We start from the raw sequence: 20,032 nt of genomic DNA on the forward strand, positions 1-20,032 counted from the left end.
TGAATATTTGAGGACCTCCCTCACCTTGATTGCTTGTCCAAAAAATCCTTTTCCTAGAACTTCGCCATGAATCAGGTCACAGGGCCGGAAGATTTGCTGGGAGCAGCTGGAAGAGGAGCGCAGGGATTCAGAACGACTGATGTCACGGCTCAGAAGGAGAGGTTCCTTAGGAGAGCTGGGGCCAGGAGACTTAGAGATGCTGTTACTTCGCCTGGAAAACAAGGATGACAGGAAGATCAGGGAAGCTGCTGGGAAATGTTTGGTCCAGCATATCCCATCATTCACTCCTAAGGGACCAGTTTCTAATGTACTCCAGTGCTTTTACTATCTCCAAAGCCAGATGCTCTCCCAGCACTGTGGAAGCTCCTTATGAATCAGGAGCAGCTTCCAAGTCAGAGCTGCCTAACAAAAACAACAGTGTCTCCCACACTGGCAGTCTGAGGTGGATCTCTGAGAACAGGGGGAGGATGCTGTGAAGACACATCACTTGCTATCTCTAAACAAAGTACTGGTAGATGACTAAATGAGCAACTGAGTGCTTCACTCTTAGACTTTTTCCCAAGTCCCAGATCTCAGCCAGATTCCCCTGAAGGACACATTCTTCCCCAGTCACTTAAGGCTGGTAAAAATCTGACCTTTACATTTTCTAACTCTGAAACTTAGTAGATTTTCTCTGTTAACAGTAGAGCTCCTTATTTTTATTAAAGAAAGTTTGTCAATCTTAAAGGGAATGGAGAGAGAGTGTACATCAATAGCAGAATCCGAAGCTCTCCATGACTTCTCCAATGGTTTATGCCACAGCTCACATCAGAGATAAGCCCTCTCCCCACAGTCACTGCAATCACAAGGCCTAAGCTGCCCAGCCAGGGAGCACAGAGCAAAGACAAGATAGGTTGCTTCCTATCTTGTCTTTACCTGAGGGAGCGCCGTCGGAGTGTTCCTTCCAGGTTCTCCTTGATGTCCAGTGGAGAGAGGGAGCGTGGGGAGATGGGTGTCTTTATGTGGGTGGGCAGACGCGAGTCCAAGCGCAGCCTGTCCAAGCGCTGCGACACAGGGTCGTGCTCTATCAGCAGCTGGAGGGTCTGGCTTGTCTTGCGAATCAATTCCTCCACCTGAAATCAAACCAAAGGGAAGGATAGCAACAGGCAGGAGGAATGCAAATGAAAGGAGGTAGAGGAGACACACGGAATGCCCCTCAGGAATCGAAGGAGAGAGTTCAGTGAGATCACGCCATAGTTGTGGTTTAGTTGGGTGCACCACAACTGTCTACCACACAAATCAAGCTGGCAACACAGAAGTTCCTTATGCTATCCAATGCTTCTTTCTGGTCAGCTACAAGTAACATATACAAAAAAGATGTGGACAGGCTGGAGGGGATTCAGAGAGGGGCCACAAAGATGTTGAAGTGCTATGAAGCTGCCACGTTAGGAAAGGCTGAGAGAACCGGGTCTGTTCAACCTTGAGAAAAGGCGGCTTAGGAGACACCTTATCACCGTGTTCTATCCAGTATTAAAAGAGTGGATACAAAGAAGATGTTACATAGAAAATACAAGGGGTAATGGGTACAAATTAATCCTGGAGAGATTCCAATTAGACACAAGGAGTTTTTCAAAAAGAGAACAACCAGCCCTTGGAATCATCTCCCCAGTGAAGTGGTGGATTCCCCAACACTGGACACTTTAATATTTCAGCTGGACATAGTGCTCTAGATGGTGCTTTTGCCAAGAAGGATTGGACCAGATGATCCTTGAGGTGCTTTCCAGTCTGGTATTCCATGATTCTATTAAATACTTTTTCTGAGAAGTGTTCAAAAACTACACGAGTTTCCACCTTGAACAGTGCTGCAAAAACAGCTTTGAAAAAGCTACATGGAGATTTACCTGAGAGATGCCTTGTGCTCCTTGTGTTCTCTTCAGCACCAACAGTAAATAAAACCCTTGGGAAGTGAAGGTAATGATGCCCCCCCTACACTCTTGCAGCATCATTTGATATCTGGAGAAGGCATCTACTTGTAAATACAGACTGCAAATAGGTTTTTTGCAGTGGGGAACGTCCCTAGGATCAGCTGAGCCCTTGTGTATTAGCAGTGCCTCTAAAAAGATCAGAACTGTGCACTTCACCCACAGTACCTGGGAAAATCTTCACAGCCTCTCTGTTTTCTGTCACAGCCCTAGACTTTTCTTATTACCTCCTTTCATGTTTGAATGCCACAGAATCAGGACTGCATCCTAATTGCATTTCCATCTGTTACATTTTCCTCTTCAGCTGGAAGGCAAAGCTTGTCTTCATGTTTATTGCTACTGCCAGCACGAGCACTAGGGGTGTACACACACTGTATGTAGGGTGGGAGAACAGTGTCAGGAAAGAGAAAAGATGTGGGAAGGCAGAAGAGAAGGAGGCTTCAGAATAGAATTCTACCCACCTCCTCCACTTGTAATGTACGAATAGGAGCTCCATTGATCTCCAGGATACGATCTGCAGGGTGGATGGCGTTTCGGACATCTGGGCTGATGTGCATCCTGTTAACTCTAAACACAGGAATTACAGTTTGTGGGTGAAGTCAGTTTAGCTAAAATTTTCAAAGACATGCTCCCCTTCATATTGGGATTTTGAAATAAAACAATGCTAATCTACCAACACAGGGAGCTACCATTAGACCAAGTGCTTAGGTCTTAGCTGGTTTGGAGAGAGCTCTTTATATCACCAGTGGTAAAATTGTTAGTCCAAATGTTTTGTGTTCAATGAAGGAGACATCACTGAGAGATAAAAATAGCAGTTAAGGTTGTCATAAGACTGAAATGAAGATGAAACACAAATGACTATTAGCCAACATATGTCCCTGTAATGCCAAGATTTCCTCAGGACAGCAGTGCTGAAGGATTTTTACCAGCTCCCTCTGCATGGACATGTACATTGCACAAAACCTGGTCATACTCACTCTTTCACCTGGACACCAGTAGCATAGCTGGAGCAGCCACCTTCAACAGACACAGAGAACCCCCTCTTGCCATCTGTGGCTGCTGGCATGGAGATGAGGGTCAGTGTATAAGGCAGCTGCTCACGCAGAGACTCTGTGGAGTGTTTTTCTATCATCGGTGTCAGCACAATCTGGTTATGGCATTTTCCACTGGAAGAAGTGAACAAAGTCATTATGGCAATGTCCCGTCCCATCCCTCCCTGCCAAACTCACACGTCTAAGTTCTCCCACTAACCACAAGCCATAGTTTTAGTGTTTACACTACTCCTCCTTCCCTCCCTCAAAGGCAGCTTCCTGGCATTCCTTAGAGTAGCATTCAGCTGAACCACTCTAAGCCAGCTGAACACACACTCAGCAGGGAGCAGTTCTGTGGCAAAGTGCAGCTCCTCTTACCAGTAAAGAGTGGAATGTTGCACCAGTGCATAAGTGTCCCCATCTTCGATGATCACTTTGCAGCTCATACAAGCAAAGCACTCAGGGTGATACTTGTATTCACCAGCCACCTACAGACAGAAAAGGGAGTAGCTTAGGAGGGCCAAAACCCATCAACAGATTGCAGCTCCTACTTTACTCTCCAATAAATGTGTTCATTCACATATCTAAGTAGCAGTTTTTTACTGGACAGTTGTATTAGTCCATTCTCTCTTTCCTGAACCCCATCCTTGGCACCTGGTTTGCAGAACTACAAAACAAACACGTCAACACACTAAGCAAAGCTTGTGTCCCAGGAACCTCTGCTATATTTGGCAGCTGCTCAACCATCAAAAATAGTTGATAGTCTGCTGCGGACCAGTAAACAAGGTATTAAACCTTCCTGTTCAGTTGCTCTTGGCAAGATAACTAATGTTACGCCTGAATTAATAAAGCTGAAAGGGTTTTTATTTGGCAGACAGGCATTGCACAAACTCAGATATTTAACCAGCCAGCTGACAGAAAAAAAATGTGTGAACTGAGGCAAAAAATACTTTAATACTTTTATTAATTAATTGGTCTGTTTTTCTATTTTCCTTATGAGAACTTCCTTTAGTGACAATATTCAGCAAAGGCTTTTGCAGGCAATGAGAAATTATCTGCACATTTCTCAGTACTTCATTTTGAGTTAGCAATGATATTACTGAGTCCCATCGTGCTATTTATTTAGGCTCTAGAAAAATAATGGTTATGTTTCATTCTTGGCAGTTTTAAAGTTTAAATATTTGCAAGGTTGTGGCAGGAGGGGAACATTTAGGTGAGCCCCACATTGTGCAGGCAGAGTTCAGTGCTTCAAAGCAGTTGGGGCTAACACTGCTTCAAGAAACATCAGCCTGAAAAAGCACTCTGGCTACAACCCATGAGGGACTTGGATGGCAACCTTCCCCACAGCCAGAACCTGCTGCTTATCCTGAGCTGAAGGTCTGACTCCACAGTGCAGTGGAAAATCACCCCATGGAGACACTGAGGCACTGTGCTACAGAAACTGAACAGATGTCCTCCGAATCACCTTTCTACTTCTCAGGCCTATGCTTTTCAGCACCTTAGTTTCTCTGTTCCTATGCTTCAGATCCTCACATCTCCCTCCTTTTAACAAGTACCCCCATTCAAAATTAATCTTTATCCAGAAGATGCACACAAGCTTCATTTCTAATCTTTGATTAGAGATTAGAGTAACAAGGAGACTATTTCCCTCAGTTTAATTAGTTATCTGAATACCTAAGAAAACTCCCAGCTAAGTTTGAAGAGGCACGTCCTGCCTCCAGGTAGGAGTCCTTCAGAGTTCTTACCATCACAGGTCCAGTCATCAGCAGAGAGCAGCCATGGCAAGATTCCCCGAATTTCCCCCAGTAGTCTTTGTGACAGTACAGCTTCCCATCTTTCTCGTAGTACCAGTTAGTGAGGGGATCCTGGCATTCAGAGCACCTTGAAGGAAACAAAGGAACAAAATTCCAGTTGGCAACAAGTCACAAATCAACGGTCCTTCACAGACATTCAGCAGCAGCTCACCACGAGGTAGGTCTGCCAGTTAAGGATGTACTAGACCCTTCCCAATGCACTCTGAAGTGAAAATTAGCACCAAACCCAAGGTTTGTAAGGAGAGGTGGAATCCAGTACAAGGAAAAAGAAGCTTCCAAAGTTTAAAACAAATCACACACATTGAAATACATCAGTAGGTTTATAAATACTGCTTTGTAAATTTTGCTCGTCTTTGAGGATGCACGTTTCCAGCTGCAGAGTTGCCCAGCATAGAGAGAGCTCAGCTCTGTTTCTAGTTAGTGTTTCTATAGCATCACCCATCTTGTCCCAGGGCACCTGCCTCCTCAGCCAGTTTAGGAAGCAGGACAGAAAGGCAGGATCCACTTCTCTTTGAAATGCAAAGCCACTTTTGTACCAACCTTTCTAGAAAGCTTTTCTATTGTTCTGTAAGCAGACCTCTCCCAAAAGTTAAACTGCAGCACTCTGCATTTGAGGGAGAATTTTCAAAGCAGTTCATCCCCTGAGCTCCATATACTTACTGCATCCACCAATTAACTGTGATGAAAGTCCACCTCTTCCCACCAATTGCTCTCCCTTCTGCTGATAACAGTGCATGAGAAAATAACCACCACAAGCAACCAACCGAAAAAACCCTGAACAAAACTAATTCTCTGATTTCAGGAGGAGAATCCCCAATCTTCCAGCCTCTATTTCAACAAGCAACCATTATTAATCGTCTAACTACATCCTTTCAAGAAACAAACCTCCCCCCTCCCCTGTTTCCTCCTCCCCCACCCCCCAAAAAATCAAGGAAAAAGGTGCAGAAATTCTACTGCAGATACCTTTTTAGCAAATCACAAGCAGAACCCAGATCTTCAGGCTTGCTGAATACAAAATAATCCTGCCTCAGCAGGATGCACTGGGCAAGGGAATTTAACTTCAGCAGAATGGAGGTGTGACTTACTGGAGAGATAAGGCACAGACAGCAGTTGCATCACTAAAGATTATTCCATTAGCCCTGGGCAGCACGTTCTCAGACTTTAAAAGGAAAGTAAGTCTGGCACTGGCTGTTTCTGAGTGCAGAATCCAAAGCAGGTTAGTCACCAATAACTGGTTCAAAGGAACTTGAGGGTCAATGCCGTCATCAGCGCAATGTTTTCCCAAATTTGGGAAGGAGAGTTTCTTCGGCCCCTTACCCCAGCACCTGTCTCAGCTGCTACACTGGGGGGAACCACTGCAGTGGGGTGGGGGTCTAGGTGGGGGTCCCTGCGGACAGCAGATGTCCCTCAGCACCCAGTTTGCTGGAGTCTGCTGCTGGCACTGGAGGAGCACTTTTTACCTGCTCCCAAGGATAAGATGAGAGATACAGTCGACTTCACCTCTCACAAGCTTCCTGAAAGCTTATTTGTGCTAAAGAAATCCTTGTAAACTCCACCAGCTTGTAATGAGTGTGATGATATGTGAGGCTGGTCATGTTCCAATACAGTTATTTGCTCCATCTCAAGAGACTGCAAAGCAACAAGGTAAAGCTGCTTGTAAGCAGCCTTTGGCTTTAGGGAAAAACACACCTCATGGAGTATTCAGTGCCATACCCTCCCCTCAGGAAGAATGCTCCTTAGAATGTATTTGGCTTTTATAGTGTTTGTTCTCCCAGCTGGGGAGCATCAAATCCTTTTCCCCTCTCCAAGTGATGGGAAAGAACTCCAGCACGTGCAACAGGCCCTGCCAATTTCGCGCGAGGCAGAGGGAGCAGTACTTTAAGATTGCTGTACATGGTACATACATCACTACAGCCCCAGCCTGGGGGCACTGTCATGGCTACACCCTGCTCCTGGTATGCAAGAGACCCAGAGGGCATCGAAGTGCATTCTGCCTTCAACCACTGGCCTTTGGCTTCCATTTGCAGTAAATACCCCGTGCTGAATGAGCAAGTAGGTGAGTGGGAGGGAGAAAAGAGCAAGTGGAGACTAACAGAAAAGATTTCTATCATTTTGTGGCAGGAACATCTGGCTCAGCATGGGCAAATCGGATCCCTCAGACTTATCCAACTCCTCCATGCATGCCTGTACCAGTGTGTGTGCTCCAGGAGTGATTACATCTTCAAACAGGGAGCTGTGACCAGACCTGCACTTGGGATGCAGACAGCAATGCTGGAGACTGCTTCATCAAGATGTTAGGACTTGACTTTCTGTCCATCTTCTCTCCAAGCAGGTGGGTTACTTACTTGGTTTTAAGTACACCACCTTCCCCTCCTCAACCCTCTTCAATTTCACCTTCATCCACTTCCTTTTTCTCCCTAAGTAAATCTAAAATTTCTGCAAAAGCAACCCAAACTGCAATTCTCTTTAGGTGGGCTCCAGGGGATCATGTGCATTTGTCTTCCCTTTACCATTCCTCTAGTACTTCACGGTTTGATTCAACCTTGTAGCACTTTGCTAAGTTTGCTCCCATCCGGAAATAAGCACTGGTATCTAATTTGGAACACACCCATTGCAAGATGAAGGTAAGGAGGTGGAGCCAGCAAGCAGTCAGCTCTCTGCTATGTAATTAAACAAATCTGGGCAGGACAAGTTTGCAGCTCAAGGCTCAGAACCCCACCCTAGGGAATGAGGCAACAGGAACAGAGCAAGCAGCCCTGGAGAGGCTGGATACTGGAAAGGGGTCTAACTCGCTGCTTCGTTAATCGCTGGCAGGAACAGGACGTGGCTGCAGCCCATGCTGCCAAGCAGCACCTTTGTTACTTACCATGCATTCCGTAACCTCGAAAAGGCTTTAGATTTTACAGGTGTGGGAACTGGCTGACAGCACACAGGTATGGCTTCGATGTCTTTGCCCAAATAATAAAAGCATCACATGATTGTTCCACAAGGCTCTCATTGAAGAATTATGCCAGAATTTTATCACAGAAGATACAAGAGTTACCATTTCTTCCTCTCCCGCCTCACTGGAGCTGTGCCATTGCACCAAGGTTCGCATCAGCTGAGACAGGAATGCAATTACTGCTACAAGTATTGAGCAAGCTAACTTCTGCTAGTCACCACAACCAAAAGAAAGGAGTATGCCATGCTCCTCTATCTTCTATAGATTAGAAACCACTAATCTTCTTCTAGATTATTTGCTATTCTTATTAGAGAGTAGCAAACCATGGTAATCAAGTTTCATGGAGGATTGGTAACAGCCATCTCTGACGTGTTTCCTCTTGCTGCCCAGCCACCATTTTCAGAGCTGCAGAACCCTGTTCTGATTATCCAGACCATTATGATTCTTCACTTCCCAGCTTTGGCTATACAGAATAAATGAATCTGCCTCCCACAGCCATCCTCCAGGAACCACAGGCAGCATTTGGGTGCAGAGTTCAGCCCTGATGTTCTGCAGCACAGCAAGTGCAGAAAGAGCTCACAAATCACTGCTACATGGACTCCTGGTTTTGGGGGGGAGTGGTAGGAGGATCAGGTCACAACAGGTAACCAGCCTGGTTTCAATTGATGTGGCATCTCTTTTACAGCTAAATGAAAGCCAATACCTTCACGGAAGCAAAGACTCCCCTGGCAATGAAGAGACAGATCCCTTTGAGAAGGGCTCATTAACAAAATGCCCCCCCCACACACTGTCAGGCTGGATCAGTTAACACTGGACAGGCTCAGGAGAGCTGTGGTTCCAATTCTGCAGGCAGGGTGGGGAGAGAACAGTCATGCAGACAGAGAGCTGCAGAATAAAGCATCATCCCAGCCTGTAGCTGACCCAAAGGCTTACTCACCGGGCTTAGCAGCAGTGTGTGCACTGGCTACGTAAGAGACACTAGACAAGGAAGAACCGACTCTAGAAAACAGACTACTAGAAAGACAGAGTGCTTAAGCTCTGACTATGCAAAACCACTTCCACACACTCAGGAGAAGGTGTATCTATGGCTTAGCATAATACCCTACACCTATTAAAAATGATGAGTGTCTGGTCACTTTCCTTCTTCTGAAAGCAGTTGCTGTTTCAGAAAGTTGCCCAAAGAAGCTCAGCAATTCCAGCAGTATTTACTCCTATACTAGACAGCTTTACCAAAAGGCTCCTACTCCCAAACCAGTACCAAAGTGTTTGCAGAACAGGATAAATAACAAGCAAATCCAAGCAGAGGGGATAGGAGTGAGACAATGAAAGTGCAAGCTGTGCCTTTCCCCATCCATCCACCTAATCAGCACATCAGCGTCAATCACCAGCCTGGCTGTGTTCAGCCTCACTGACTTTTCTCACTGTGGAGATGCAATGCAATCAAAGTGTTATTCCAGAGCTATCGCCTTTCTCGGTTCTCATTTGTTCAATTGGACCAGAAACTAATAAAAGCTGAATTAACCAAAATATCACAGAAAAATCCTTTCCATGTAAGGGAAGTGTGCTGCTCATCCCTAGTTACCTGCAAAGTACCTGATTTCTTTTCTCAAACAGGATTATGTGCTGCCTCGCTGCAGATTACATCACCTTCCTGAACACCCACAGCAGCACCTCACCTCACCCAGGCACAAGGAGCTTTGGAAGAGAAGCAGCAGCAGCCACAGTAATCTCATTCCTCTGCCGGTGAGCAAAGCACAGGGGCACAGGGTACAGTGGCACATCTAGAGCTCTCTGGAAGGGAGCCTGCCTGCCTATGCACACACTGGAGCTATTCCCTCCAGCTGGAGAGCTGGAAAGGGACTGGCAGTAAGAATCTTCCCTGTTGCCTCCACAGAGCAGTATGGGATCCCAGTTTGAAGCTGGATGTTCCCAGCACACGAGCTTGGGACCTAATTCTTCCAGCCTCACACACTGACTGCACAGGACAGCATCTCAGGGGGGAAAGCACATATTAGAAGTAGGCCTTTGGAGGCCCACTGCTGATCCCGGACAAGACTTACCGAAAGGGATCCTTGGGAGCGAAGTAAGCTGGGGCAGACAAGTAACTTCCCATCTTCAACACTGGATAAACCGGATCAGCCACAAACTTGTCCAACTGCCTCTGAACAGCTCTGCTCTGCCAACATGGCAGCAGCCAGTGCTCATTTACTCTTGTGCTGATTCAGATACTTCACCTCCCTTTGAAGCTGCCCAAGGAATGCCAGGTCTCTCGGCTGCTCATTCCTTTTCAGATTTTTCCTGGCTCCCATTGCTGTACCCATCTTCTCCCGTGCTTAGCAGCAGCAGCACCTCGGGAAGGACAGAATCCCTGCTACCCGGGCTAGTTGGACATGCTGCTGCAGTAGTTCTGCGAGCTCTGCCGCCTGCTAACTATCGGCAAGTTTTCCCTTCTCTGGTTCCACCCAAGGGTGGGAGGGGAGGAGGAGCCATGGCAGGCGGACAGCGGCGGCTCCAGCGCCTCAACAGGCTCGGCTCCTTAGCAGGGGTGGAGCTCTAATCTAAAGAGGGGCTGCGTATTTAGTGCTGAAAGAGAGCAGCTTTGGCCAAAGAATACAAGCACACACACGTGAAACTTGTCTTTGCAGCAGCCTCATATTCTAATGGAGAAGTCAAGGACAGCAACGAGCCACGTCTCCAAATATATCAAATCAACTATATACATTCCTAAACCACTCACAGTGAGTGGGGTTATCCTGCCTTCTCCTGCCTTGTAGTACCTACAATCCATTCACCCTGCTGCAGGAGATAACTCACAATGTGCTTCATCCAAAGAAAAATTGCTTTCTATCCAATACTGTTTTAAGAGATCATTACAATCCTTTAACTGAATCGTCATCTCCTGAATGGAAGCTGAGAGGTATAAATCAGCACCGAGTACTCTCTCCTGCTCGCAGCACATGCAGTTGTATCACTGTGCTTGTTTGAAGCCAAGCATGATCTCTAGTGACCTAATCAGCTAAAGCTGCTCGCAAGACACTCAAAAATGCAACAAACATATGCTGCTGCACCGAGCCCACCCATTTCTGTACAGTCAGCAAAGCCTGGCATGCCTGAACACAGCCTCAAAACCATGCTCTGTTCCAGAGGCAAGAGCACTCCAATGTGCTTTTCCCGGAGATGCTCGTCTCAGCTGGCACACTGTTCTGGAGACGCTTGGGGCTGGAATAAAGCAGTCTTGGCTGCAGATTTGACAGCTGCTGCTTGCTGTTGAAGTAAGCAGAAAGCCAGGCAGCTTTTAAGGTTGTTGGGTTTTTTAAATTAATTTTTTTTAAAAAATAACTTTTAATAAGCAACCACCTTTCTGAAGGGAAAAAAAAATCTCCATTTTCCCCATTCAGTGCAGTTTGTAAGCCTGGCTGTAAAAGTGCAGTGAAGCCTAGTGCTGCAGAGCCCGATGTGCTTGTCAGTTCCAGCACGGCTCTAATTCCTTCTGACATTTCACACAGCTCTACTGGAAGCAGCAACACGGTGAGTCTGTGTCTGGGAATGCGCTCTGGTCTCCCACATTCTCTATATGTTGCGTGCTGAAAAGGGCCAGGGCTCGCAATGCAGCGTTTGCCTGGCTATCAGCACCTCCCCAGCACACACACACCTCCAGCGCAGCCCCAGCCCCTCCCGCCTCTATCACCTACACACAAAGGCCTTTCCCCGCAATTCTGCTGCCATGGGCTCTACGCCCTCCGAGGGGCATTCCACGTGACCTCATAAATCCCAACTCTTCAGACAAAACCTTTGAAGATTTGATCCACAGATGTGATAAGCAGCCAGCTAGTCTGTGAATGAAGCCAGCAGATAAAGCCTAACTTCAAAGTAATAAAAACCACCCAGACAGCTAAGCAACTAGGAAAGGATTTTGCTTAAGACTTCCTTAAAGCCAAAGGACACATAGTCAAATATCTATTTAAACAGGAAACATCTTATCAAAATGATTTTACTTTTGCAGCAAGACCCAGCAGAAGCAGCCGCTGCCAGTAAGTTACTATTGGCTACACAGAAATCTCTTGTTACTTCTTGCTTTTTCTGTTGTCTCTATGACCTATTTGAGAACACAATGTCTCTGATAAAAGGGCTCTGGAAAAGGTGTTAATGTGTTCATACATTCTAGATCTGAATTCCTGCCAGAATGACTGTACTTCAAAAATGCTGATAAACAGGTGTGCGGGTGAGGGGGGGGGGTGGGGGACAGACCTGTTGTAATTTTACTGATACCATCTCTGGGGGCCAAAATGCACTGGAGCAAATTGCTTTTTCACCAAGTAAAGTCAGACATCAGCATCTTCTCTCTTGCAAATGCTGACAGCATTTCCACTACAAACAGGTAATCAGAACCGGGGGAGCTTTTTTACTCATTATGTTTTAGAATTGTGCAGTAACTTTTGCCAGAAAGACTATATATAACTAACAATTGAAAAGGAACACATGAAAAACTTTGACAATGACTTACATGATATTTATCACCGAGTCTCAGCCATTACAGATTTATCCCCACAGAAATGCATCACACAGCTGTTGTGATATTCCAGTGATTAATACCTTTAGCCAGCTGGGTCTGGGCAGCCTCTCAACACCCTCTTTGCCACACATCTCGTGCTGCACAGTAGCATATCTGCAGACAGATGTATTGCTCAGCACATCCACCAGCCCTAAGATACACAAATTTATCCTGGCACAGACAGGCACTTCGATATGTGTGGGACTGAGGGAAGAGGAATCTGCTTGCTGCCTGGAGAGTTTGCAGCAAGCCTTTCTTTCAGCATGGGCGCAGCTTGGAGGTATTCCAAATACTTCAGTACAAACCCAACACCTCATTCCATTTCCAAGGCACTTAACGTGTAACACGTGCTTTGCTGCTGTTGAAAGACAGTCAGCTCCTGAAACCAATACACTCAGCTCCTGAAACCACCACCGTTTGGATCTGCACGTACCTCCGAGAGCTCTTGCACACGGATCTGGAGTAACTAAAGCAAAGTGAAGTCAAGCTTTATCACTGCATCTCACTTCTAACCAGCAGCACAACTTCAAAACACAGTGATGCTTCTCAGTACCTCAAATCACCAAGGTCATTAGGAAGAATTTTTATCCCCACCACATTCACCTGATGGCTGCAGCCCTCCTGAATGCATGCAGGCTAAGAAGCAAACCAAAGAAATTCAACCCACTGAAATTTCCTAGGTTATATACTTTTTGGGAAGCAGTGACTTCTGCTCTGTAAATGCAGCACATATGGCAGTAACACGGGCACTTACACCACTGCATCCTCACTCCTCCTTAACATGCTGCTTTGGTCTGTGAAGACTGTGAACTCCTCAGGGAAGGAGTCTCACTCCTGTCTCACTCCTGTGAAAGCCTACCACATTCTGGGCTGAGTAATTCTAATTACCTTGATACAATAATGCTCGATAACAGTGCCCTAAAGGACAAGCTGGGAAGTCAACCGAAAGAAAGTCTGGACTGGAATGCCCCATTCCTCCTTAAATACAAAGAGTGGTCATTGATGCCCTGTAGCTGATAGATTCCCCTGAGGAATGTGGCCACCTGCAAAGTGCTTCATTGTTCCTTTGATTTGTAAACTTTTGAACAGTCATTGTGATCTGTGTGCCAACAGGCAACTATTTCTCCCGGAATCTGAGAGTAGGCTCCTGTCCTGAATTTCAGTGCTGAAGAAGACATCACCAAAGGGACATTCCCAGGAGTCTGCAGGATTAGTGAAGAGTTCTCACCTCTGAGGCCCCTATCATTAACTTTCTGTGACTGCCAGAAACTGAAGAAGACAGGGAAGAGGAAGTTTCTGTCTTCCCGCTTCTACCTTAATTCAGCTGCCTTTTATTACTGCTGATCTTTCCCCTGCTCTCAAATTCAACTGCTGTGTGTATAAACCTGCCTTGTGCCCATAGGTGAAAAGCTAAAAGAAAATTCAAAGTACCAAACATTCCCACAGTTTAAATTCCTCCAAATACACATCTTTGTTTACATCTTCATTTAGCCACATTTGTGCTTCAGATCTTTTTCCTCCATTTGTCTTTTGTGGAGGGAGCTGCTTTTGGAAAATTAAGGCCTGTGCCAAAGAGTTTGAACCAACAGAAGTGATCAAGAGTCTAGAAAATACAGTCTGGAGAAAAAGCTAAATCCAGGGCTTCTACCATCTTAGGAGGGACTGATGGGAGACAATCTGCTTTCTAACACAGGACGGTTGTGTGGATAACGGAAGCGGGGAAAAAGCTTGTCTTTCATGAACGTGGCTAGAAGAAATGTATTTAAATGGATTTAAATTCCAACACAGGATTTCTGAAGATAGCAGACAGAAGTTTTAACCATGTGGATAATGAAGTGCAAGCAGACAGTCTGAGAGACCCAAGTCCTACAGTCACTGGAGATTGTTAGGTAACAAATTTCTTGATCATTCCCAAGCCTACTGGTTTGGGTGTACTAAACTAAATGGTATATTTTAAATCTGTAACTATAAAATCACTAGTAATCCATCACCTTCTGCTACTTTTGAAAATATACTGTGAACATTTTTTCTGGCTTTGGCTTTTGGTTGGGATTTCTGCAGTAAGCCAGTGTTGCTTGGCTACTTAAATTAGGTTTATTTTATAGACCACAGTACTAGACATGCTCTGTTATTTCATGGTTAGGAAGGAACTGCGCCTCAGCTGTCTTCCTTCCTAAAAAGTGCTTAAGCATCCTGCTACAGTAGGAATTCCTACCACCATTTCCAGTGATTTGCTTTATGTGTATCCATTTTCCACCTGGATGTAGTCTACAGGCTTGATCTGAATTTGTGGTTTTCAAATAATCAAAACTGGATTTTAAACAAATACTATGTCCTTAAGATAAAGCCATACAGCTATGTCTGGGTCTCTTCATTCCATCTCACTCCAATTAAAATATGCAATATCCCTACAGAAAGCGGGGATTGTCTTTAATTTCATTTGTCATTAACTGCAGAAAACCAAAAACAACACAAAACACCAAAAATAAACACTGGTAATAATACTTTATTTAAAAGTGTAATTCAAGGCATTACCTTCTATTTTGTAATACGGGAAAAAGGTGGACTGAAAACAATAAAACCAGCAAGCTCTTGATCAAAAAAACCTCTTCCAATAATCCCCTGAGGTAAAAGTGATCCAGACCTAGAAAAAAGGCACCATGTCACTTCTGTCTTTCCCTTTCTTGGTGTAATGTTTGAAGTTCTGTGCATTGCAATTTCCAAATCCAGTCAAACTGTGCAAAGCAGTGACCTTTGAAAGCATGTGCTGTCTCAACAGAACTCAGAGGCACAAAAGTACATTCAGAGTTAATTCACAACAGACACTGTGACAGAAACATCTAAGAAACTTCCTCAGCCAAATCCAACCCATCGGATTCAAGCCTAAGGACCAGCTGGCCAAAGAAGGGTTTAAAATATCCAAGATATACGAACAGGGATTTGCTCTTCCCTCAAGCCACAGCAGAGAAAATGCAGATTTCAGAGACAAAGCTCTGTACATGCAGTTGGAGGAAGGAGGGAAGTGACAAAAACTTAAACCCTCAGAGACGCTCATGTACGTCAGCTCCTGCCAGCGCCAAGCCTGACCAAGAATAAACAGAGCTAACGAGCCTGAAGCAGTGCCAATCAGCATTAGAGAAATTATGTGCCAGGCCAGGGAGTCAGCTAATCCACAGGAAGACTGTAAAAAACACTCCACAAGAGCTGCCGGAACTCACAGCTACCAGCTGCCAAAGCCTCCTACCCTTAGAGGCTTTTTAAAGTTTGGCTTTGGGATATCAGGCACAAGACTGCTGCTCAGCATGGTTTAGGGACAGCAGAAGAAGAGGAACACAGTGCAAACTGGAAGCTTGTTTTCATGTGCAGTCCTACCGTGGAACTAGGAAAAAGGGAAGGGCAGCTTCCTTTACTGCAGGTTCCAACTGTTCACTGAGCACAGCAGCCTCAGCGGATGCTTGAGCTCACCAAATGCACAGAGCACAAGAAATGCATTAGCAAATGCAAAAAGTTATTACACAGCTCAGAGAAAAGTTGGTGTCTTCACTTGTATAAAACAAACCAGCCCAGATCCAACAAACAAACCTCCATTATACAATATAACCTATGAAATCAAATTCTCTGTAAAGTGTCCCAAAGGCAGGATTTGCCTCCAGCTCAGCTGTTCCTCACCTCAATGGCCCAAATAGCAAGAAGCACCAAAACATTTGCAAATCAAGACCCACAAGATGGCAAGAGAGATGGACTTCCCAACACACACAGCTCTGGGTTTGGCTACTGGCATCTCTAGGGAAGCTCAACAACAGGATACTAGTCCTTCAGGGAGAATAGAAAACCAGGATTAAGAAAAGCTGCTTCAGTATAGCTAAACATGAACACTAAAACCAATAGAAATCCAAAATACTGGGATTTGTCATAGTATCAAACTTAAATTGTAATTATTAATGTGTCATTGTAACAGCATTTTCCAAGTCAACCGAGCCTGCACTGCTTTGGCAGCATGAGATGCTTTCTTGTTTTTTTAAATATACCAATAACCACAATCCTCACTTCAATAAAGTTGGGGTATTTTGTTGAGGTTTTTTTTGTTCTTTAATCAAGGACAATAGATGCTTATTTTGGCACAGAAAGCATTCCTACAAAGCCACACTTTGGCTTCCTTTTCCCCCATTTTCTTTGACAGTATCCAAAACATTAGCCTCTCCACATTCAAGCCAACACAGAAGCCAACACAAGCTGCAGGTACTCAACCCCTCTCAAAAATATAGGCCCCTTCAGAAATGTGATTCTGGAGCACAAAAACTGGACTGAATATTCATGGGACACCAACAAGAGGCATTACTCCTATCACCAGGACAAAACATGGCAGACATCCCTTTTTGTCCTTGTTGACAGCAAAATTATCCTACAGATTTCATAAGTTTGTCTGTCTTAATAGTCTGAAAAGGAGAGAAAGCAAAAGGCAAGGTCTCTCTCCCTTCCCGCCTCTCTATCAGCACCCTGATAACACCCTTGCACCTACCACATATGGAAAAAGCAACAGGCTGTGCAAATTGCCTGGGCACTACTTTGGAACGCTGCAGAAGGCAAACATGCAACCCATGGCTTCTACCACCACCAGTAGATCAGAGCTTTTATTTGCACTTTATCTGTATCCCGTTTGCGTCAGCACAGCCACACTCTGCCAGGCAGTGTCAGCTGCTGTTGGGACTGGACGTCGTCCCCGAGGTACGTCCACAAACAAGAGCTCGGAACAGGTCAGGCACAGAGATCACTGCAGGAATTCCTAGTTCACGTGGGTGCTTCACCAGTAGGTCCCAACCAGTGGAACACACAAGGGGGGTTCAACAGGCTAAAGCTTTACCTACCGGAAACAGGAAATGTGCCAGGCTTCGTTGACAGTCTTGTGGAGGCGCTGCCCAGCAGCAATGCTGTCCCCGCATCCCAGACATCTCCAGACTTCTTCACCTGCATGCAGCAATAAGGTGACAAACAGCAACCAGTTTACACCAGAGAAAACAAAAATGTTACATCCTTCATAAAGAACAGCCTTAAATTAAGTGACTGACAGGAAAGCTTTCCCACAAGAAAAGCAACAGGCAGTCTGTAACCCCAGAGTGGGACCTCCCAAATCAAACTCTGACATCTTGTAACTATTTTTTTTTTTCTCCAGATGTGACATCTGCTTCTTCACATTCTGCAGAAGAAAGAAATATGACTTTTCACATAAAACAGCTCAGTTACAGCTCTGTCAGAGCAGAGATTTCAGGAAGGCAACAATTCCCACAGAGAACCATGCTAGGCCAGGAAGCCACACTACTGCTTCCCCTACACCACTGACTCAGCACATAACATTTGCTCTCATTTGTATAATTAACTGGATTTCCCAGAACTGAAAGAAAGAAAGGCAAACTTTATTCAGTAGAGAACAACTAGACTACCAGGAAGGAATTACACTCTTGAATGAATATTCCCATAGAGACTGTACGGCCAACACCAGACTACTGTCAGACTTAGGGACAGGGAGTGATGCTACTGGCCTATTGCCCTTTCAGAAAATACTTATAATAGAGCTATAATAGTTTCTGCTGGAACTGCCAGGAAGCCCCAGAGAGAGCTGGTTACTGAGATGCAAGCAAGCTAGGAAAACAGAATGAAAGCTTGTGCACAAAGAACATTTGGCACACAGATAAAAGCTGTCCAAAATCCCAACGGCAGTGTGGGCATATTAAAGAGTCAAGAATCTTAGTTCAGCACAGGATGGCACAAGGAATATGTCACAGACCTGAGCAGATCTCAAACCTGTTTCTTCCTGCTACCAACAGTTTGCTTGCAGTGAGGTTGCATAAGGAAAGAGGTGCACTTAGAGAAGGAAAACCACAAACCGCAGACTTCCATTTTCCAAAGAGTGTTACAACTTGGTAGTTGCTTAGGCAAGTTAATACCCCAGTTAAGTTCCTTGAAGTTACACAAAACAGAAGCCATCAGCTTTCTGTGCACTTTGACCCCACTGTCAACGACAATGTTTAAAATTAACCAAGGTGAAGATCTTGCACTTTTTACATTAACAGCTATTTCAGGGGAAAACACTTGTTGGTCAGCCACAAGCACCTCTGTCACCAGACCAGCCGCACCCAGAAAGGTCTCCATGCAGTCTCTAGGGCTCAAAGGGTTCCTTCAAATGTGACAAGTGGTGTAAGTTACTACTTCAGTCCCAAGTGTGCATCAGCTTCACACCTGGAGTACCTGCGCCTGTGCCCTCCTGCTAATCCAGAACACCAAACCCCGCCTGAGCTCAGATCTGCACAGCAGAGTAAGGGCTGGGAGAACCTTGGAAAAACCTGACACTACCCGCGTTGTTCTATAAAGCAAATGGCTTTTCAACACACCAAACGGGCTTGGGAATAAAAGGCAAAGCCACGTGTGCCTGTGCTTCCGTGCTCAGGCAGCCAAGGCTCTCCTCTCCAAGCAGGGCAAGCCCTCGAAGTCAGCTGAATTTATGGAATAGCTGCAGGCCAAAAACACCTGCAAACCAAACATTCTGCACCTCCATCCCCTCCCATTCATTGTCACCGGCACAAGACACACGTGTACAAACGGTCTGTGGATCCTATTAAAGACATTTAAAGACTAATGACTATGCCACAGCTGACTAGAAGCAACACATTCCTTCCCAAGCATCGTACAGAACTTGACCCATCAGCTTCTGAACTCCACGAACACTTTCTCTCAACTGTAGTGCTACATCAGTTTAAGTGTACCCAGGAAGGCTGATTAGCCCACAAACGGAAACGAACAGTCCTAAATCCAACCGAAGTTGCTTCGGTATTCCGGAGAAATGACGGAAATGAACAAAACAGAGCAGGAAACAGTGCGAAGGAAAGGCAAACGGTCATAAGCCATATTACAGGTCTGTCGAGTCCCCCAGGACGGGAGGAATGTGTCAGAAGCGGCCAGGAAGGAGCAGCCGCGGCGGCCCCGGCGGGCACCGGCCGAACCTCGGGGGCACCGCGGAACCACGAGCAGAACAACGGGGACGGGGCGAGTGAGACCGGCGGGCCGCTGCACTGCGGGGCCCCGTGCCGGCTGCGGCCGCCTCGGGGCGGGACGTGCCGTATCTCCCATCGCCATCCCGCAAGTCTCGTTGCACCGGGCCCCGCGGGACGCCCGGGAATCCTCCGGGCCGCGCGCGTGGCCGCGAACCGGCGGTGCCACCCGCCGGCTTCAGACCGCTCCCCGCCCACGGGCTGACGTCCGGCCGGGACGCGGGGTCAGGACGCAGCGGCCCCCTCGAGCCCCGCTGGAGCCGCCCCGGGACACCGCCACATAACGGCGGCGCGGCGGACGGGAGCCGCGGCCTCGCGTACGCGCACCCGCCCCACGGTGGCGGAGGGCGGCCCCTCCCGCGGAGGCGCGGCCGGCCCGGCCCGAGCTCACCTGGCAGCGCCTCCATCCCGCGCCCGCCGCCGCGCCCGCCCGACGCCAGCGGGTCCCGCGGCACCTGGGCCCGCCTCCCGCACCGCTCTCCGCGCCCCGCCCCGCCCCACCGCGGGCCAATCGGCACTGCCCGCTCCGCGCTCCCGCCAATCCCCGCGCTGCCCCGCACCGGCCCTCCCGCCCTTTCCGCGCCGGGAGCCAATGGCAGCGCGGCCCCGCCCCGCACGTGCCAGGGCGGGCGCGGCCCCGCGCAGCCCCGCCGCTCCCCGCGCTCCCGGTCCCGAGGCAGCGCAAAGGAA

The 20,032-nt window shown here is 46.8% G+C and overlaps 1 protein-coding gene across 3 annotated transcripts in view; it reads right to left on the reverse strand.

Moving 5' to 3' along the window:
- Positions 1 to 19,815, reverse strand: part of LIMK2 (LIM domain kinase 2) — a 30,610-nt gene extending 10,795 nt beyond the window's left edge. The window contains exons 1-8 of one of the 3 annotated variants that reach the window (XM_085076050.1): positions 19,734 to 19,815; positions 17,165 to 17,264; positions 4,738 to 4,873; positions 3,371 to 3,480; positions 2,939 to 3,127; positions 2,423 to 2,528; positions 916 to 1,112; positions 25 to 211 (exon numbers count right to left, since the gene is read on the reverse strand). In XM_085076050.1, the coding sequence (XP_084932176.1) occupies positions 25 to 211; positions 916 to 1,112; positions 2,423 to 2,528; positions 2,939 to 3,127; positions 3,371 to 3,480; positions 4,738 to 4,873; positions 17,165 to 17,264; positions 19,734 to 19,749 (1,041 nt within the window). In that variant the 5' untranslated portion in view covers positions 19,750 to 19,815. Of the gene's footprint in view, positions 1 to 24; positions 212 to 915; positions 1,113 to 2,422; positions 2,529 to 2,938; positions 3,128 to 3,370; positions 3,481 to 4,737; positions 4,874 to 9,807; positions 10,251 to 17,164; positions 17,265 to 19,017; positions 19,626 to 19,733 lie in introns of those variants that run through there. The other 2 variants (XM_085076052.1, XM_085076051.1) reach the window with 2 other exon arrangements.
- Between the last annotated feature and the right edge of the window lie 217 nt (positions 19,816 to 20,032).

Source organism: Lichenostomus cassidix, chromosome 15, assembly GCF_008360975.1.
Source record: "Lichenostomus cassidix isolate B80296 chromosome 15, HeHo_3.0, whole genome shotgun sequence".
NCBI lineage: Eukaryota > Metazoa > Chordata > Aves > Passeriformes > Meliphagidae > Lichenostomus > Lichenostomus cassidix.